Raw genomic sequence first — 19,673 nt, 5'->3', positions numbered from 1 at the left:
AGGACGTCAAATCAGATGTAAAATTGTGCCGTGTGTCTCACAGTTTATGCGCTCAAGCGTGAGCTACTTCCTGCATCGCAGTTGAATGCGGTGGAAAATTATCCTAGCCGGCAAGCGGCAGCAACCAGCGACAAACACATGCGGTGATGACTCCGTGCGTGCGGGTGATCACCGGATCGACAGCCATATTGAATTTCTTGTGGCGCCCCCTATAGTTGCTGAAAGTTGTGCCACGGCCGAGCTAGACAGCACGCACGCGCGCGCACGCCTGCAGTCTAGCCCGGCCGTGGGAGAGCTTGCTATGTCACTGTAGCTGCCGCGCGGCGGCGCTAGGAGTGTGCGGGGGGTAGAGTCACTGGAAAATTACTGGAGGTGCTCACTGCAAAGTTACCGGCAGAGTTTTCGTTGCATATTATGACATTTGTTGGCACTTAACAGCCACAAACTTTCACAGTGATACATTCATTCTCTCGTTCGTCCTCTGAGCGTAGTTTGCCGCGCAAGCGGAGCTCATCCGCAGTCGAAGTGGCACTCATGTAATGTGAGCACCCACAGCATCGAGCGGCTGCTGCTGCGGGTTTGTGAAGCGGCTGATCGCATGACAAAGCTTGCTGAACCACGACACCTGGCTGCGCATTTGTTGGTGTGGAGCTACTGATTTGTGATTATGTCACGTACAAGTATTTTGAACAACTGATATCCGAGTTTTAGCACATAACGAACGACACGGCCGCTAGGCTGACTTGGTCACATTTGACGCATTATAACTTGTTAGCAACCAAAATAATGCAACGTTTTTTTATGCAGAATGATAGCTGACATCCTTGACTTCACTCAGAGGGATCTAAAAAAAATTAAAAATGGCCTTTTTGGGAAAACTGTTTTCAAATTTCGGCGTTTTTGGTAAATCACTTACGTTTCAGCCCAATTATCAAGTAAAATGGAGCGTGATAAAACCACGAAAATTATTTTAAAAGAGAGGGAAAGTATGAAAGTTAATGTGCCCCGATTTTTATTATCCTCACTTTAACTTGTCTGCAGCAATAAATTCCTCAAATACAGGTACTTTGTGCGATTTGCCAAGTTTGTGATTTGTTTATTCAAAAGTGCTTCGACAGGCAAGGAAAATAATATATTCATAAGATTGTATTTCACTTGTTCTTTGAGGGGAACAAATATTGTGACCAAAAAGTGCACCGTTTTTTCCGCATGTGCGCTCAAAATTCAGAAATCGCGAAATTGGCGGAAAAGTGTTTTTTGCGGCCAAAATATGTATATTTTTTTTTTCAGGCAAGCAAACTTTTTTTTCGCAAGACTAACTTCGAAACCATTGTTCTGGGTGTAATGCCTAGACCTAGAGCAAATTTCATCAAAATCGGGAATGGTGACCGGGACCTCGTGTTCGATCTTATCTGGACACACCCGGGTACATTTTAGCGCAAACTATGAAAGAAAACACAGGAAAAGAGAAGAGGAAAGCAGAAAGGTCGAGCGCTTCAACTGTTTATTCGAAAGGTGAAGCCAACAACAAATAATCATGTGCGCATGCGTGCGCCAGTTATCAAATAGTTGCATCTCGTTTTGGAACAGACAAACAGACGTATCACTGATACAACTCGTGCCTCTCTTCTTAATGTGGAACGCCTCCAATAACTCTCGCGCTAATGTGTCACTGCTCCTGCCTATTATCTGGATCTCACAAAGAAGCGGCTCACAACTGCAGGCTACGCAATGCGCAGGTAAGTGCACGTTTCCTTTACTCTGTAAGGATAATTCATGCTCCCGTGCTCGGTCGTTGACACATCGCCCAGTTTGGCCCACGTACGTCTTCCCGCACAACAGCGGTATCTCATATACAACGCCCGTCGTGCATTTCATATAAGGTCTGGTGTGCTTCTTCTGGCAACCGAACTTTCTGTCAACGCGGCTAATTCGCGGACACAGTCCAGCCAATTTGCGTGGAGCCGAGAAGACTACGGGCACACCGTATCTATTGGCAACCTTCTTGAGGTTGTGGGAAAGTTGGTGGATGTACGTGACCACTGCGGGCTGGCCTCCTTTTTGGACAGGGCTAGACGTTTTCCTTTTTATGCCCTTCACCTTCTGAAGAAGGGTTTTCGAAACGGCCACTACGACCAAACTCGGGAAGCCGGCTGCATATAGCCTTGCCATTTGGTTCTCAAAACTAACCTGCATGGTGTGAGGACACGACTTCATAAGGGCGGACTCAAGGCAGTTGGTAGCGATAGCTCTCTTTACTAACTTTGAGTGGGCAGAATCGTACGGGAGCATCTCTTTCTGTGCACGTGGGCTGTACTGCCAACAAACATGGTTTTTGTCAAAGGTTAATAACAGATCTAAAAACTGGAGAGTGTTACAGAAAGGGGATTCATGTGTAAAGAGCATGCCCTACTCTACAATCTGTCCTACTCTTTTCCCGTGCTTTCTTTCATAGTTTGCGCTAAAATGTACCCTATAGATTTCAACCAACTTGCCCAGCACATACCTGCCAAGTTTGGAAAAACGGAATCCGGGAGATCTACTCAACGGGGGGGGAGGGGGGGGGAGACTGCGATTGCAAATATATGAACACTGTCAGCGGGATTTTGCAGTCGCCGCTGATCTGTACAGAGTCCAAACCGATAACATCGCTCACACATCGTCTGTTTCACGTGCGAGTGAAAGCGCGCTAGCACTAGGGACGAACGCGGTTGAAGCAGAGATGAAACGACCCGGCCGTCACCGTCGCGCGAAGGGCACATGCGATAACATCGCTCCGCGTGCGAGGCCTGTCGTCGCTTGCTTACCAGTTATTTCGTCGAGCAAGGGACCATAAGGGGCGCTGTTGAGATGGGGACGGTCGCGAGCGCTGGCAAACGCGCTATCGCGACAGGCATCGGTAACGGCTACCCTTTTAAGTGCTGGACTGTGGCGCAAAGTGCACAGCTACTTCATGCGCAATGAAACTGAGTTGAACCTTTCTACCATCGTAAAAAAAAAAGAATCCTTTCTACTACGTGGCCAGACAACTTTGCTCATGTGACCAGACAAAGCACTGGATGCGCGCGGCAAAACTGGATTTCCGGGAGATTTTCCTATGACCCGTACAACTGGGAGAAACATTCAAAATCCGGGAGACTTGGCAGGTATGCCAGCAACAAGTCTTACTTAGTTGGTGTGTTGCCGAGTTATATTTATGAGAACTTCTGATAATTCAAATAAAATCCTGAGGTCCCCTCAAGTTTGAATTATCGAGAGTCTACTGTACTACGAAGTAATACTACCAGATTACTGCTTTAGCACAAGACCTGACGAAACTCCAGCAAAATACTGGCTTAAGTAAATGCAGCCGGTGCAGCGCAACCTTCGTGCTGTGTATGGCTTCCACGAAACTTTGCAATGAGAACACAACACGCAAAAGGTATCAACCGTTGGCTGATACAGCGCATGCTCAAAGTACGCACTTGCTTTCGGAGCCCCCCTCTGGCACCCCTCTATGTGTGCAAGAGAGACCCCCGGCTCGTTTCCTCTCTTGAATGAGTTAAGCGCATACGAGGACATGGACAGAAGGAAGAGACGTACACACACTGGCATGTCCTCGTATGCGCTCAACTCATTCAAGTATGACCAACCAACAAGCCCGCCTCGCCACCCTCGTCGTTTCCTCTCTGCTAGAGCTGCAATCTTCGGCAGTGTTCACACGCACACATAACACGAGGCGTGGGGCGGTGTTTTGGACTTGATACCGAAAATAACAGCGGTGGCGGCAAAAATGAGTCTGCAGTGTCTACATAATTGTCGCACAAAAATAAGAACAAACTACAGGTTTACATGACAAAATGCTTTGACATGAAAATATGTATTCTCAACTTTTCTTTTTCAATGGTTATATTATGTTACTGTGTTCTTAGAGAAACATCAGTATGAATCAACTTCATTCAGTGTTTTGTCAAGAACAATTCAGCAAATAAGAGAATGACTAAGCAGAAATCAGAATATTAGTGACCCATCAGCCTTGAACATGACTCAGCAGGAGTGACATTCACAACTGTCATTTGAGTGAGTTGGTTAAGCATCATGTCATGATTCCTGCGCAAGTGGCGATTCAAAATGCCGTGGTTGATCTGTTCGACGTAGACATCAAGGTAGCAGCTACCGGACAAGCATGCTTCATTGAAAATTCTTCCGTAGCTCTTGGGCGCACTCCTTCAAATTTGGCAGTGCTCCAGACATGTCAGTCTGGCAACAGCAATGAAGCTGGTCATTGCCACTGGATAACCTTCTGCAAATCCTACTATGAACTTGTTCCATGAGCTCACGGCTCCTTTAAAGTACGTTGTCACTAACGGTTACACATCTTGTTGGGCTCCAGGACGTTGCTTCGTGTACCGCTTTGAAGACGCTTATGTTATGTTCGATGGGCAGGCGCAACATTTTTAACCAGAGTGTCGGAACGGAACGAAAACCGAAAACGAAAAACAAAAAAACGATATTTTTGACCGGAACGAAAACGTAACCGAAACTTTATTTATTATTTCGTTCCGGAGTGAAACCGAAATTTTTTCGATCGTTTTTCGGTTCACGAGAAAATTTCGCAATCCGGAACAACTGAGCGCATGCAATGTAAGCATATCTCAGGGTATAGTATTAGCGCGTACCTCAGACAGGAATTCCAGAGCAAAGATATGTTGAAATTGTGAGAAAAACGAAAACACTGGCAACGCGAGATGCTTATATTAACGCAAGTGGACTTTTGCGCGCCTGTAAATCAGGCCAAAGTGGAGAGGGCATTCTCGGCGCTGAAGTTTGTTACAGCGAAAGCTGTTATGAGATCACAACAGCCGATTTTGGCACCATAGTTGTCCGCCGCTGCCGGTGTATGTGACCGCTATCGCGTGATATAAGAAAAAATTTAATGAGAAACAAATTTCCAGGATCCGCGCCCTCTGCGTGGCAGTCGGTCTTCCACTACAGTGTCACGCTGGTGCTTATAACTCTATCGCAAAAATACTCTATACAGCCGTCATGTCGGGCAAGGAATCTTGTTAACATATGTAAGATAGCGTGGAAGAAGAGTAAAATAACAACCAGTCATCACACAATGCTAATAGCGCAATGAGTGTGTGGTTTAATGCTTCCAACCAGTGTTGCGGAGTTGCCACTCCTGAATTTGAATGACTCCGGAATCATTCCACATTTTCGTGACCCCGGAATGGAATGGGGACAACTCTCAGAGAAGTGGAATGGGAATGGAATTAAGCGCCTTTTGCACCGAATGGAATGGGAAAGGAAATACGTCTTTTTCCGAAAATAGAGAACGTTTTCGTCTACGTGATCTTTTCAAACTTCAAACGTTAGTGAGTCAGAGCCTCGCAAATTAACACTAAAGCAGTATTTTTAAAATAGCTTGGCTGATTACAAGCACAGTACATTTATAAGCAACGGGCGTACTACAAACAGAGGCATAAGTTAGTGTAAAAACAAATGCATTATCCCAGCAGATACCGAAGGGAGAAACAAATTACCCCTGCATGTTGGTTCCCATTGATACCCCCACCCGAAAGTGGCGAATACTTTATGCACAGCCTGATCTTTATCTCACGAGCAGTTTAGTACCTGACACACGTAAATAACCTTTGCGACAAAGAAGACATTGCATACCTGCGCACAGGCGAACACAGAAAGTTCTCCTCACCCAATCCATGCTTGCGAGGCGCACTTGACAAGCGTGAATGCTGACGGGCAGTGCGGCCCAGTGTTCCGTATTCCGGTGCAAAGGCGCTTTTGTCAGCATAAAAATACGCTATGTCGTCATTTTAGCATTAACAGATTTAAGCTTGAACAATATTGAAACACCACCGATTCGTTCAAACATATGTTGACCACGCAAATACTATAGGTAGCGGGAGAACTGCCCCTATAGAAATTAGTAGGGTGGTTGTACTGCACGAGATATGTCACCATGCTACTATCCCTCGACCTTGGTAACGTGTTTTGCGTACTTTTGCAGTTCTTAATGCATCTGATGACATCAGCTTTACGGGGCGTTCATTCTTAATTCGATAAAGCTATCAAGATGCCTTTCCTATGTTGAGGATATACAGGAATGGAATCGAACTGCCAGGCCATTCCCGGAGCTGGAATGGGCTAAGTTTTTTTCTTTCCGAGGACTTGAAAGGAATGGAATTGCGGCAAGTTCTAATTCTCTGGAATGGAATTGAAATGGAATGGGGGCGCCCATTCCGCAACACTGCTTCCCACCCACTGCAAAGTGCTCAGCCATAATTCTTCATTATCAGCCACAGCAAAAATTGCAGATAATGCCTTACAGGTGTCTAGCGGGTACCACGATTCTCCGAAGAATGACGAAAAATGGCATAGTGGGAACTTCGCTACTTCAGAAAAATAGCGATGATTTATGACGTGGTGGGTACCTTGCATGTGTACTTGTATTAGTTGCCCCAAGAGATTACAACGGGCTCTACAAAGTCCGCTCTTCTAGCTTTTGCTGTGACTGTGCTGCATGTTTCACGCAGGCTTGGCAATCGTTTTATCAGAACAGCGGTCTCGCACATAAGAGAGTACACTCAATGACGTGCCGCTTATGAGATCGTGCTCACTCCCTTGACACAAAGCATTAAGCCAACAAAAAAAATTCGTATTTGTCTTGTGAGAAAGAAATACTATGACTTTGAAATGAATACTGGTTTGTGCTGGTTGGTAGGAATACGTGGTACAGTTACTTCCGCACCTCTGATGAACGTGTTATACCCTTGTCCCACTTTCTTAAGAGGAGGGCAAGTAAATACATCACATATCCAATGTTTTTTTTTATGATTGCCTTACCTTTTTCACACTTTATTTTCATACAAAAGAAAAAAAAAACGTTACAAACCGTTATGGAACGTTTTTTTTTTTTCGTTCCGGAACAGAAACGGAACGGAACTTTTCGCGGTGGAACGAACCTAAAACCGAAACGAAAAACATTTCGTTCCGACACCCTGTTTTTAACGCAAGTGTGGGTTTAAAAAAAAAAAGTTATCATCCTCTAAGCCAGGGATGTTTAGTCGTGAATTCACTTCTAGTCGTCCATGCAGATAGGCGGCGGTTGGAACTCTTGTTTTGCGGGACGAATACAGTGGTAGATGACAATGTAAAGTGTTACCGTGGCGCTACCGTGGCCGCCTTTCTATTCAGCCATCTGTAAATAACACCTCAGGTCTATGTTGAACACTCCTACTTTTGTAGCTCCATCACAGCAATCATGGCACGCCTCAAGTGGTGTAGGTATGGTAGGTATCAGCTTGGGCAATGGGTTGTGACTGATGACTGATATACTGCTTCTGAGACAGAAGCTATGACTGCAAAAAAGAATGTCGTGTTACAAAGAAGAAAGATAAAAAAAATATTTGTGCGCAGTGAGAAAATAGACAGGCCATCGATTAACAGAGGGATGAGTCTTCGAGGTTGCGCTGACGTAGCGGAAACGTCTCGGAGAAGCTGTTGGCCATGCAAAGTCCGTATGCTTTTGCTCACGGGTGTACATGTACACATACCAACACACAGGCATAACACAAATAGGGGTTGATATCGTGGCTGCGTGCCTGGTTTTAATAAAATTTCGTCAATTAAGCGGCTGAATAGGACTACTGTGGGTCTCTACACCATTACTTTTGAGTTTACAAGAAAGTAAATGCAATGGCATAAACCAACTAGCCTTCTCAGGTGCATTGCACAACCTGGTCGATTGGGCTAGTTAGCGATACTACATTGCATTCATCTGCGCTTATAATAAGGGAGAGCTGAGCTAGTTGGTATGCATTCATGTTAAAGGCTGACATCCTCGTTCGACTCACCTGTGCCTTGAAGCGAGGCACAACCGCACTGTAATCGCCTCCTTCCTTGCGAATCTTGACCAGCACCTCGCCAAACTGGTAGCCACCCACGCTAAAGCCATGCACCACCAGGCGGCTGTAGTTGGGATGGCTCACCAAGAAGTCAAGGAGTCGCTTGGCCACCACCTGCGCAGACAGTACAGGTTTGCATCACACGCAGTCAAGTTGACAGGCCACCATCGATGGCTGGTCACGGCAGAAAGAGCATCGAACTGGAAGCAACACTGTGTGAAGCAACGGGGACTCTATAAACGGATGTCTGTCGAAGCCTCGATTTCATAGTCAGTAACTGTACTTGACGAGAAATGCCAAGGCAAATAACTCGTCAGCCCCAATGTACAAACCACAGAGCAGCTTAACGCCATTACATGCTCTGCAGCAGAGAGAAAAGCTCTCCACCGTTCCAAACACACTGTGGTGCCATCTTGACAAGAGAAAAGAAGAGTAACACAAGGACGAGCGCTTTCTAGTCCTTCTCGCCCCGGATGGCTGGGAGCTTGTAATGAATGGCATAGTACGAAACTCTTTCCAATCAGACTTGTCCTGTTTCAACACTCTAAATAGTGCGTTTCATGAACAAATGGCTCGTTTGCGAGAGCCTGGGTACCCGCTAGCTCTGATGCAGGCTTCATACGGCAGGCTGATATAAAACAAAAGCTTCACAGAAATAGACGGGCTCATTCCCTTATGGCTTTCATGCAGAATGAAAAAGGTAGCTGAAAGTTACGATGTCAAAGCAATTTTGTGTGAAATCACAATTCTCGTGTAAAACAGCAAGAGAGCTTAAAAGATATGATCAATGCCTAATCATATCCTATCACCTAGAAAAGCATACTCATTTTCAAAAAGGGACAATGAGGCAATGTTGATACAATGATACATTGTTCCAGGCCAGGAACAGTTTTTCCACCCGCAAGAAGTACCCCATTGATGTCAAGGGGCATTACATAGTCTGTCCATAAAACCAATCGTTCATAACTTGTTCTTCCAAAGAGAACAATGTATTAGCGTCCCTCATGGTCTCCTCGTGAAAATCAGTATGCTCTTCTAGCTTGTAGAATATGATTGGCGTATCTTGTAAGCTCTTTTCTTGTGGTATTGTGCGCATGCTTGAGGGTTTACGAAGCGAAGCAACAGAATAATAAAATTCAGTTGCGAGTGTGTGTCCCTGTTTTTCCTTTCGAGCTTTTAGAAATGGCATTATTCTCTTCTAGTGCACAGGCATTTTGCTAATCTCCCATGTCGCGTTATGCAGCAGGGCCTCCACCGCTTTCTGAGACGGGTGAGTGAGCATGGCACAATGTCCAGGGAGGAGCACTTACGTCGAAGTCTGGGTCAGTTGGCACATGACGCTGAGGCAAAAACCAGTCAAAAAAGACGCCGGACAAGGGGAAGAAGTGACACACACAACAACTGGTCGTTGTGTGTGTCACTTCTTCCCCTTGTCCGGCGTCTTTTTTTGACTGGTTTTTGCCTCAGGAGCACTTTTTTCACCCTTGATGTCGAGGAGAGCTCAAAGGGGGCTTCAAGTTTCGGAAGACGAGAGCCTACGAGCCCGTGTCTCATCTGATCCCCGAGGGCACGACTTCCTGCCGTAGCGGTACCTTAATTCGCGACGTCATTAGTTGCAGCACTGTCGTGAATCACTGACGCCTCCATGTATGTGGTGACACAGCAACGACAGTGCAGCAGCAGTAATTTCTTTATATGCTGCCACGGACACGTAATCTTCTGCAACTTGATCATCCGTGAGGTGACCTTCGAGCCACTACACCGAGCGCCCGCAGACCATCGTAGCATGCCTTTAGCTTGTCGTACGCAACACCGAGATCCGATGAGGTGAATTGGTTCGATTGTCTTGCCTCATTTTGTGGGCGCGTGTGCAGAGCTCGCTGGGTCATTCGCTTGCATGTTATCCGCTCCATTTTTGTTGCTGGAATTTTGTCGGGTCGCTTGGATCGCGGAGTCCCGGTTTTCTTGGCACCTTAAGATGTGGGACAAGGGTGTTTTCGCCAGCAGAAAACGGTTTAATAACTACAAGAGGCAACACCACGCCCATTTCAGGTATAGTATTTACTCGAATCTAACGCGCACCTTTTTTCCGGGAAAACGAGTCCAAAAATCGCATGCGCGTTAGAATCGAAAAAGAAACTCTGTTATCGTATTGCCATCGACATTTCAAAATGGCCGCCTCCTACGCGCCTTGGCCATTTCTGGCCATTTTTTCAGTTGGTACGTGTGCTGAGGAGATTGTCATCCCGTTCTGCGTTCGCATCGACGGCATGGAAGTGCCGACTCCAAATACTCGACTAGTGTACCACGATGCCGCATTTAAAAGAATAGTTATTACATGTGCAAAGAGACGGACGTAAATCGGGCCGCATCGCGGTCGTTCGGAGTTCCCGAAACGTGCGTGCGAGACTGGCGCAAACAGAAGCAGAAGATTTTTTACAGCAAAGCTTCGCGAAAAAGTTTCTGTGGACAAAAGCAGGGCCGGTTTCCCGAAATCGAAGAGTGTTGACAGCGACGAGGACTGATCCATTACGCGACTCGTATCGCCGCCGTAGTGGTGACAGTTTTAGCGGCGAGGCCCGCTTTTTGACTTAGTGTTTTACTTTTTGAAACTTTAGTTCTTTAAAACCCAAATACTTGTTCTTCTGAATGTGTGAAGTTTGACTCCTACGGACTTTTTTGTTCTTTTCTCTCACGAAAAATGGGTGCGCGTTACAATCGATGTATTACTTTTTTTTTTTTTTTTGGTCGCGGAAAACGGGTGCGCGTTACAATCGAGGGCGCGGTAGAATCGAGTAAATACGGTACGTTCCAAGCTGCATACAAAGCGCGGGTTCTCCTCTTTTGCCAACACTTCGTCCTTTGCTTTCTTCCCCACTTCTTTTGATACCGCTATCTACGGCTCAATGTCGCTACAGATGGGAAGCAATACCTCGCAGCCCCTCCTGTGGCAGTCAGGGGTGCGATTTCAAGAGCCTACTGGAATGAGACACCAGAGCAGATTCTAAACGAATTGCACTATCGCAATCCAAATGCCAACATCATGGCTGCCAGATGCACGGAAAAATCAACCTCTATTTCGATAACCTTTGTATCTGGTCCCGTACCCCACACCATCAAGCACGTGTGTGTGGTTCACCTTTGCACCAAGTACTACAAGGGCAGCCCTGATGCATGTCCGAACTGCTGGAAGCCTGGTCAGAGGTAAGCTGGATGCCCCTCCCAAGAAGTGGACTCTGCCCACGACAAGCAAGAGGCCCTTTGTATGCCAACATGATGGATTCTGTGGTCCCAATCTTGGTGAAAACGTACATAGGTTGGCAAAAAATGTGGAGCTTACTCAGACTCGCTCATGAAATATATTTCGTCCTTAGAGCTCACTCGGACTCAGACTCACCAAAATTTTCCTCAACCGGACTCACTCGGGCTCAGACTCGCTGCAATTTTTCTCAGATGGACTCGCTCGGACTCAAATTCACCAAAATAATATTCACTTGGACTCGCTCAGACTCAAGACTCACGGCTCTATCTGAGTCTGAGTGAGTCGACTCATGAGTACGATAGCGTATAATTGGCTTTTTCGACCATGGTGTCAATGCTCTTTAATACCAATATCTTGCATAACTGGTCCTCTACCTGGCACCTTTTGACCTTGCACCTTCAGATATGGGTTATCAGTGGCTGCAATCCAGTAAGGACGTTTTTTTTTTTTAGTGAAAGATGTGCCTCACACGAGATATTTTCATCAAGAACTTCCTGTGAAAGAGTTTGCGGGGAAGAGGTCAGTCTGCTCCACCCCCCCTCTCCATAACTCACGCACTTATTATTAAATATTGAACGGGCGTATGAACGCTAGTGCTTTGAAGTATGTGTGAGTCGACGGGAGTACAAACGTGAGCTGACATAAGGCTGATAGTAATGCTGAAGTTGTGTAGAAAGAACCATAGGTCAGCAAAAAAGTGTGGAGCTCACTCAGACTCACTTAAGAAATATATTTTGCGCTTAGGACTCACTCGGACTCAGACTCACCAAAATTTTCCTCCATCGGACTCAGACTCACTAAGATTTTTCTCAACCGGACTCACTCGGACTCAAGCTCACCAAAATATTACTCACCGGGACTCACTCAGACTCGGGGCTCGATCTGAGTGAGTCGACTCATGAGTGAGTTTGCCGACCTATAGTCATCGGGGTTTCAGCGGTTGGTTAACAACACCGTGCCTTTCAGCTTGGTGTCTGCGCTTACGCCTTCTACTGTGACGTCGCATCACGTGGGACTTAAAAATGAGTTGCACCGCAAGTTTCCTTCAGTGCGCTCGGCAGCAGCGCTTTGGGAATGATGCTTCAAAATCCGCTCTGCTTCTTGGTGCAGGTTAGTTCTTGCCTGCAAAGTGCTATCGTAGTGACAGCCATTTCTTGGTGCTGCTGCCCCGCCCAATCGGTTTTAGTACTTGTGCACTGCCTGATGCGCTTCCTTTTACGTCTGTTGTCATGCAGCGATATTGCCACGCGCGGTGCCTTCGTTATTTTTATGTAACTAGTGCACTGCACACGTAGCCACTGCCTTGTGCAAGCCGCACCCTAATGTCCGGAAACCTTCCAGATAATTTTAGAACCTTCTTATAGGCGCGCAAACATGAACAGTGGAGATTATACTGGAACTAATGTGTCCACCAGCGATAAGGCTCAAATGTTCAATGCCGCGTGTTTAAATGCCAACACGTTTTACTGGAGATCAGTTTATCGACGGCCGACACTCTGTCCACCGCTATCAGTGTACAGCATGTATTGCAGTAGCTTGACTTTTCGTTTCCCGGGCACAGGTTTGCCCAAATAATATGTTTCATCTTGAACCTGCCGACTGCTATACTTCAATGTCACGTGACAATACTGAGGCAATCCCAGGCCCTACTGAGAGGGAACCTTTGATGAAATTGCTTGAAGGGCAGAATAACATGACGACTACCACAAGTAACCCGTTATCGAATCAAAATAGAATGGAATCACACATAGCAGATATGAAGAAAAGACTAGGCGGTTTAGAGTCCTTAGCACCGGAACTTAAGATGATGATGCAACTGGTGCTGCTTTGGAAACACAAGCGTCATTTTTCCAGAATAAGTTAGACGGAATAACTTGACTGTTTACGGGATACAGGAGGACGACACTCAAACATCGGACAGCCTAACAAAAATACGGCAAAATGACCTATTCACAGACAAGCCAAGGACTCAAGCTTTAATGGCATGAAGAGATGCCACAGGCTAGGCAGAAAGACTGGAAGGAGCTGGCCAGTGATAATAAAATTCTTAGATTATCGTGAGAAACTTGTCATTCTTAAAGCGTGGTCAAAGTTAAAGAGAACAAAGCTTTCTGTAACGGAAAACATTTCATTCAAAGTACGCCAAATCAGGAAAAAATTCTGGCAAAGTGCAAAAAAGAAAAAAGAAAACAATGCTAAGGCTAAGCTGGTTTTTGATAAGCTAAGCATAGACAGCGTAATGTTTGGACGGGGCAAAGCTGAAGGGAAGCGTTTTAAAATTTCTAACAAGAAGTGACTTCACAGTAGCAACAGTAGGCCCCTCAACATTATTCGTAACATGAATTGCCACAGTGTCGTCAATAAAACAGTGCAACTGGGGAGCATGCTTTTTTTGAGTAGCCATAGCAGCCGAAACTTGGTTAAGTGATGATACATTTGACAGTGAATTTGCACCAACTAATTATAAGGTGTTGCGTAGGGATCATGACAGAAGAGGGGGGGTGGGTATTGCTGCACTGCACAAATCATCAATAATACTACAGAGAATGCCTGATGTTCCACATGTAGAAAGCATCTTTTGTAAACTATACGTGAACAAGGTATACTTGGAACTGCCTACAGACCTCCGCACTCTGCTGTTGATTACCTGGAGCGCTTATAAACTTATATGAATTCATACGTAAAACAAGATGACAAGTTAGTCCTGACTGGGGACTTCAACCTGCCAAATATCAATGGGCACACTTTTTCCTCGTATTCGGTGAAAAGTGCTGAAAATGTTATCGCTGACTTAGCTTTTAACTTTGATTTCCTACAAGTCGTTAAAGAATTTACAAGAATTCAAAATGATTCAAGGTCCACTCTTTATCTGTTTCTTGTTAGTGGCAGCATAAAAGACAGTATTTCATGTTCAGTGACCGCAGGTATTTCTGACCATAAAGCGGTTGTCCTGACCCCCCGCTTAACAATGTCTTAACCAACCAGAGTAATGGGCCTCAATCCTTTCCCAATTTTTCACGGGCTCAGGATGAGTGTATAAGAGATATGCTGGCTTTCAATTACGATCACGTTGTGGGCCTTACTTGTGGCGTGGATGACCTCTGGCATTCTTTGAAAGCCCTGGTTTTTTTATTGTGAGGAACGTTTTGTTCCTAAAAGAGTGAAGAAGTCTGAGCGTCGTAATCCATGGATTACACGGGAGACCTTACAGATGAGGCAGAAGCTTGAGCGGTTAAAAATTAACAATGATGAACAACTGCAGGAAGCTGTCTGCAACAGTTGAAGAAAAAATTGTCAAAGATATGGTAAGCTCACAAGACATTACTGCCAGACTTTAATCTCTTCATCTTCTGACAGCTTTTTTGTAAATGGTAAGAGAAATTCGTGTGTGCTGCTGGTAATGATCTTTTTAAGAGCATGTTCACAAGTGATGACAGTTGTCTACCAAGCAAAACTGCCTTCCCTTCCTGACCTTGTTATTTCAGAGCATGGCATTCTAACTTTACTGTTGAAGCTTGATATTAAGAAAGCTCCAGAACCTGATGGTATTTCAAACTGTTTTTTTAAAGTGCTAGCAGAATGGTGTGCGAAATACATCGTCTATTAATGAAGAACACTACGGGAAGACTGCAAAGTTGCTCGGATGAAACCTTTACATAAATATACTGAATAAGAGGCTGGGTCCGAGCTAGTTGGTACACTGACATTATGAAACCGTTAAGCGCACAAAGACGGGAACAAGAAGACGACACACAGAGCGCTTTTTTGACATCACCTATCTTCTTGACACATGGTTCACTCGATTCGGCTTTTCGCTTCTTGGGAAGAGTGGCAAGGGTCAATTTCCAAAAAAATTCCGTTGCCTGTGTCACCGTGCGCATCTCCTGGGAAAACCTTCGAAGGTGTCTTCCTGGTGGAGCCTGCTGCGCGCAAGAAGACGACACAAGCGCTCTGTGTGTCGTCTTCTTGTTCCCGTCTTTGTGCGCTTAACGGTTTCATAACCTTTACATAAATCAGGGGACAAAGCTTGCATAAAAAATTACAGGCCAATTTCATTACCTTCAAAATCTCGCAAGCTCTTAGAGCATATCGTTCACAAACACATAGCGTTCTCTATGAATGTTAACAGATATGCAGCATGGTTTTAGAAAAGGCCGCTCGACAACCACTCGGCTTGTTGAGATCGTGCATGACTTTGCTGGCACTATAAACAGAGGGAAACAAACGCATGCCATACTTATGGATTTCAGCAAAGCATTCGATAAGGTCTTGCATGGTAAACTGGTTCATAAGCTAGGTGCCGTGTTAAAACATGACAAAATGATAGCATGGATTAAAGGCTACCTTACTGACCGCCATCAATTTGTTGATGTAAATAAAACAGTTTCAGATGTAGCTCCTGTCAAGTACGGCGTCCCACAAGGATCAGCCTTTGGGGCCCCTTTTCTTTTTGTCATATATTAATGATATCGTCGCTAACCTATACGTAAAAGTCAGGCTTTACGCTGATGACTGCGTCTTTTATCAAGAAATAACAACCGAAGAAGACCAGCTTAGGTTAAACGGGGACTTTAATAAGGTACCGTAGTTGATGGCTGTAAGCAATGGGAAATGTGCATTAATTTTGAAAACACAGTAGTACATAAGCGGATAACATTAAAAAAGAAGCCACTAATACATTGCTATGGCACAGAAGATGTTCTTTTGTCAGAAGGTAAGCATTACAAGTACTTAGGCCTTTACATAACAAGCTATCTTTCATGGTCAAAGCGCCTTGACTGAGCACACTGCCGCCGTAAGTTGTTCTTTTTAAGACGCCTATTGAAATCATCCACACCAACAATCAGTCTGTTGGCATCTTAGAATATGCTGTAATTCACTAACACTGACATTGGAAAACTGGAAAGCTTACAAAAAAAAGGTGGTTAGATTCGTCCACAATACGTATGGCTGCACTTGGATCACTAACCTCATGTCTCAAAGCGGCCTACCAGCAATAACTCACCGAAATCGTGTATGTCGTCTAAAATTCTTTTTCAACTAATCAAAGGTCATTACAACATTGACATGTCAGGCACAGACACTCTCTAGCTATAACACGACAGTAATTATAACTAACAGACAAGAAAGCCAAGGAAAGTACAGGGGATGTTATTCTGCAGTAATTAGGATGTAAATGTGAAGAAAGTGAAGTCGATGAAAAGATCCGTCGGCAAGGTGCGATGTTCGAATAACACGTCCGATGCTCTACCAACTGAGTTATCTCCCTGTCCACTATACTATATGTGCATATTTAAACTTGGGAGTGTTGGGCGTTTGTGGTGTCCTGACTTCTTTCTTGTGTCCTTGTTTGCACGCCCTGTCTTTTTAGAATGGGGGTTTTAGTCAGCACCGCTGTTAGTAGACATGACGACGAGTGCAGAACACTCTTTCTTTTCTGCCTGCTGGTGTCACGAAGCAGGCGACCTTTTTACGAGCTGGCAACTGACCCTCGTATACTACCTGAAGGCATTCAGTCTGCCAGAACAAGACCCTTGCTATGAATGAACGAAAGAAGGGCCATTTTTAAGGGCTCGTTTTTCTTTGCTAGACACAACAGTAATTAGAACTCACTGACTATGCATTCTCACTGTCTATGCACAGTAAGTGAGAATGAGTCATGGCAGTTCAATCCTTCAGAGGCAGCTAGGTACTTTGGAACTGGATGATCCAGCTTCGCATAAACAACTGAAATAATAACGTTTCTCGAGGATGGCCAATCAAGAGGCGGCGTATTTTCCATAGATGTGGAATATCTGTTTTATTCGATTCCCCACAAAGAGCTTTTCAGGGCAGCGTGGTCGTGCATTGTGAAAAATGGGGTCTTGGCTTTTCAGAATCGGTGCGGCATTAGCCTAGCCCTTTCAGCCCTGGATTTTTTATTTTGGTCGGAGACCTTTTTTATGCGTGTTTTCCTAATAGTTAAGACCTGAGGAGACCACGAATGAAAAATTGAGCCAATGGTTCAAGTAGTTATCGATTAGGTCATCAGGGCTCAGTGGTTGTGAAATGAGAAAAATGGCTTCTTTATTCCTGCTAATCGCTAGAGTACACAAAAAGTGAACCAACGACTTATTTGTCAGTGTGATACTCCTTAAAACAGCTTCGGTACGTCGTCCCGAAAATGGCGCTTACGCGCCTCGGCGTCAACCAGCACTTGCACCCAGCTGCTTCTTCTTCTTTGTAGCTCCCATCTCCGCAAACATGCCCAAACTTTGGTGTCAATCGCAGTGGGGATCACTGAAGAATTATTCCCCCAAGAATGAGCAGTTTTGGTTTAATTTCCAAGCTGCGAGAGGAAATGTTGTGGGCCGAAAGGACTAGACAACCTCTTAGGTCTATTTAGAGTTCTATCTTAGTAGTGTCACTGTAGTCTCCTTTGAGAAGAGTTGTTTTTGCAGAAGCAAGAAATATGCATAGGGTCATGTGTAGTAGCACTGGTGTTAAACAAAATCTTTCGTCGGAATTAGAAAGTGCACTTACCAGTTGAATCATATTACATGCATGCTTGTATATGCTTGTATAAATGCAATCTCCTACTTTTTTATTGTATCTTCTTGCCCGTGGAAGATTGTACTTGCCCTATACACATTGCATAACCTCTATATATTATACGTCCATGTACATGCCATTTGTTCATGACTAACTTCATGTACCACCCTGCTAAAATCACCAAATGGTGATCGCAGTACCTGTCAATAATAAATAAAAAAAATGTTTAGACAAGGCAATGCAGGGGGCCAAGGTTTTACGTACCTTTAGGTATGTGGATGATTGTTTGATCGTCTTAGCAAAAGAACCTGGTGTTTCATTGCAACAGCGAGTGTCTGTTGTTTTAAACGAGTTCATTGGACACAGGGGCTTAGCTTTATGTGTGAGACACCCATTGACAATGGGCTTCAATATTAGACATCTTTTTAACTCTTTTGTTACCACGCCTATTCAAATTGATCACCGCTGATCGATGCTTTGAATCGTCGATTTTGGCATGTTGAATTTGTTTCTCGTGCACCTATCACGTCCTACTAGTTAGTCCGGCCACTGAGCTTTCGGAATAAGTTTTCATTTGGCCGTTTTGGCAATATAGTGATTCTTTACAGACCTTTGCGCGAACCAATGTGCGTGTGTTGTTGGGAAAATGCACTTGGCTGGCCAACTTGAGAAAAATGCACGCCATTTGTCGTTATGCTCCAGTGACATCAAAGTTCTGTAATCAAATGAACTTTTGCAAGTCAAATATCAAATTATGGTGTCAGCTTCGCAATCTGACAGTGTTCAGCGGTAACAATTGCCTGAAATTTATGCCAGCTATTCACTAGAGAGCTGTTGTTTGGAGTAGAGGAAGATTTATTCTACCAAAAATTATTTCCGATCGAAAGTCCGCCACATGTATAAGGTGTAGACGTGACCTTTTCAGCCAGTTTCCAGCAGCTTCGGTTTCGCTTCTATTGTTATATCAGACACAGGGCTGCATCCTGCGTCACTAGTCGCTCCTATGGCTTCAAATTAACAGCACACCAACAGAACGAGCACACTAAAAGGAGAGGAAACGACACGCACAACAAGCGGGAAAGTCGACACGGAACTTCAAGTCAGACTGGCTGATACGGTGAAAGGCGTTTCTTGATACATCGATGATTATTATTAATTTTTCTGCCAAAAGCAGATGGACTCAAACGCATCGCTGAAGTCATGAGCACACTTTAGGAAGAAGGCATGGGACTATGCTTCACCAAAGAAATGCCCTCAGACAACCAGATTTGGTTTCTGGATTTACAGCTTGACTTTCAAGGACATCATACCTGCTGGTTTTACAACCCAAGGTCTACAAAACCCATTTTGAATTTTAAATCGGGACATTCCAAGACAGTGAAGCGAGGCATTGCTGCTTCGAGGCTAGGATCAGCTCTGAAGAAGTCATGTGAACACCCGAGTTCAAGAGAGCTTTTTTAATCAAGTGCGAAGATTGCAGGACGCAATGTTCCCTCTTCCCGTTGCGTCTTCAGTGTGCGAGAAACTGTTGCGGCAGGTGAAGAAAGGATCCCATGGTACAGCCGATCGAGAAAAACCTACAAGATATGCGGTCATTCCGTACAAGCACAAGTTGGGCCACGAGCTGCAGAATGTCGGGAACAGGTTTGGCGTCAACATTGTGTTCTCTGCCAAAAACAAGCTTAGCAGGATGTGCCCCATGGTCAACCAGGAAGCTCGTCACAAGAACAAATGTGAAATCACGCCCGCCCACAAACTTGTGCCGTGTGAGGGTGGCGTCGTGTACAGGATTCCGTTTTCTTGTGGTAGAACGCATTATGGACAGACGGGACGCTGTATAAACACGAAACTTAAGGAACACGATGCTTCTTTGAAGACAGTGGCGAATTCTAATCTGGCCTTGCACTGTCGTTCCGTGTGGATGCTCCCCCGTTTTCACAGAAACGAAGATTGTTTATGACCACTGGCAGCAG

The 19,673-nt window shown here is 45.0% G+C and overlaps 1 protein-coding gene across 3 annotated transcripts in view; it reads right to left on the bottom strand.

The window, feature by feature from the left end:
• Window positions 1-19,673, bottom strand: part of LOC119384154 (transmembrane protein 53) — a 108,612-nt gene that overhangs the window by 8,657 nt on the left and 80,282 nt on the right. For all 3 annotated transcript variants that reach the window (XM_037652443.2, XM_037652445.2, XM_037652444.2), the window contains one exon: window positions 7,857-8,021. In XM_037652443.2, the coding sequence (XP_037508371.1) occupies window positions 7,857-8,021 (165 nt within the window). The remainder of the gene's footprint in view (window positions 1-7,856; window positions 8,022-19,673) is intronic.

Source organism: Rhipicephalus sanguineus, chromosome 2 (genome assembly GCF_013339695.2).
Source record: "Rhipicephalus sanguineus isolate Rsan-2018 chromosome 2, BIME_Rsan_1.4, whole genome shotgun sequence".
In the NCBI taxonomy this organism is placed as follows: domain Eukaryota; kingdom Metazoa; phylum Arthropoda; class Arachnida; order Ixodida; family Ixodidae; genus Rhipicephalus; species Rhipicephalus sanguineus.
This window is presented reverse-complemented; position numbering and strand designations above follow the sequence as displayed.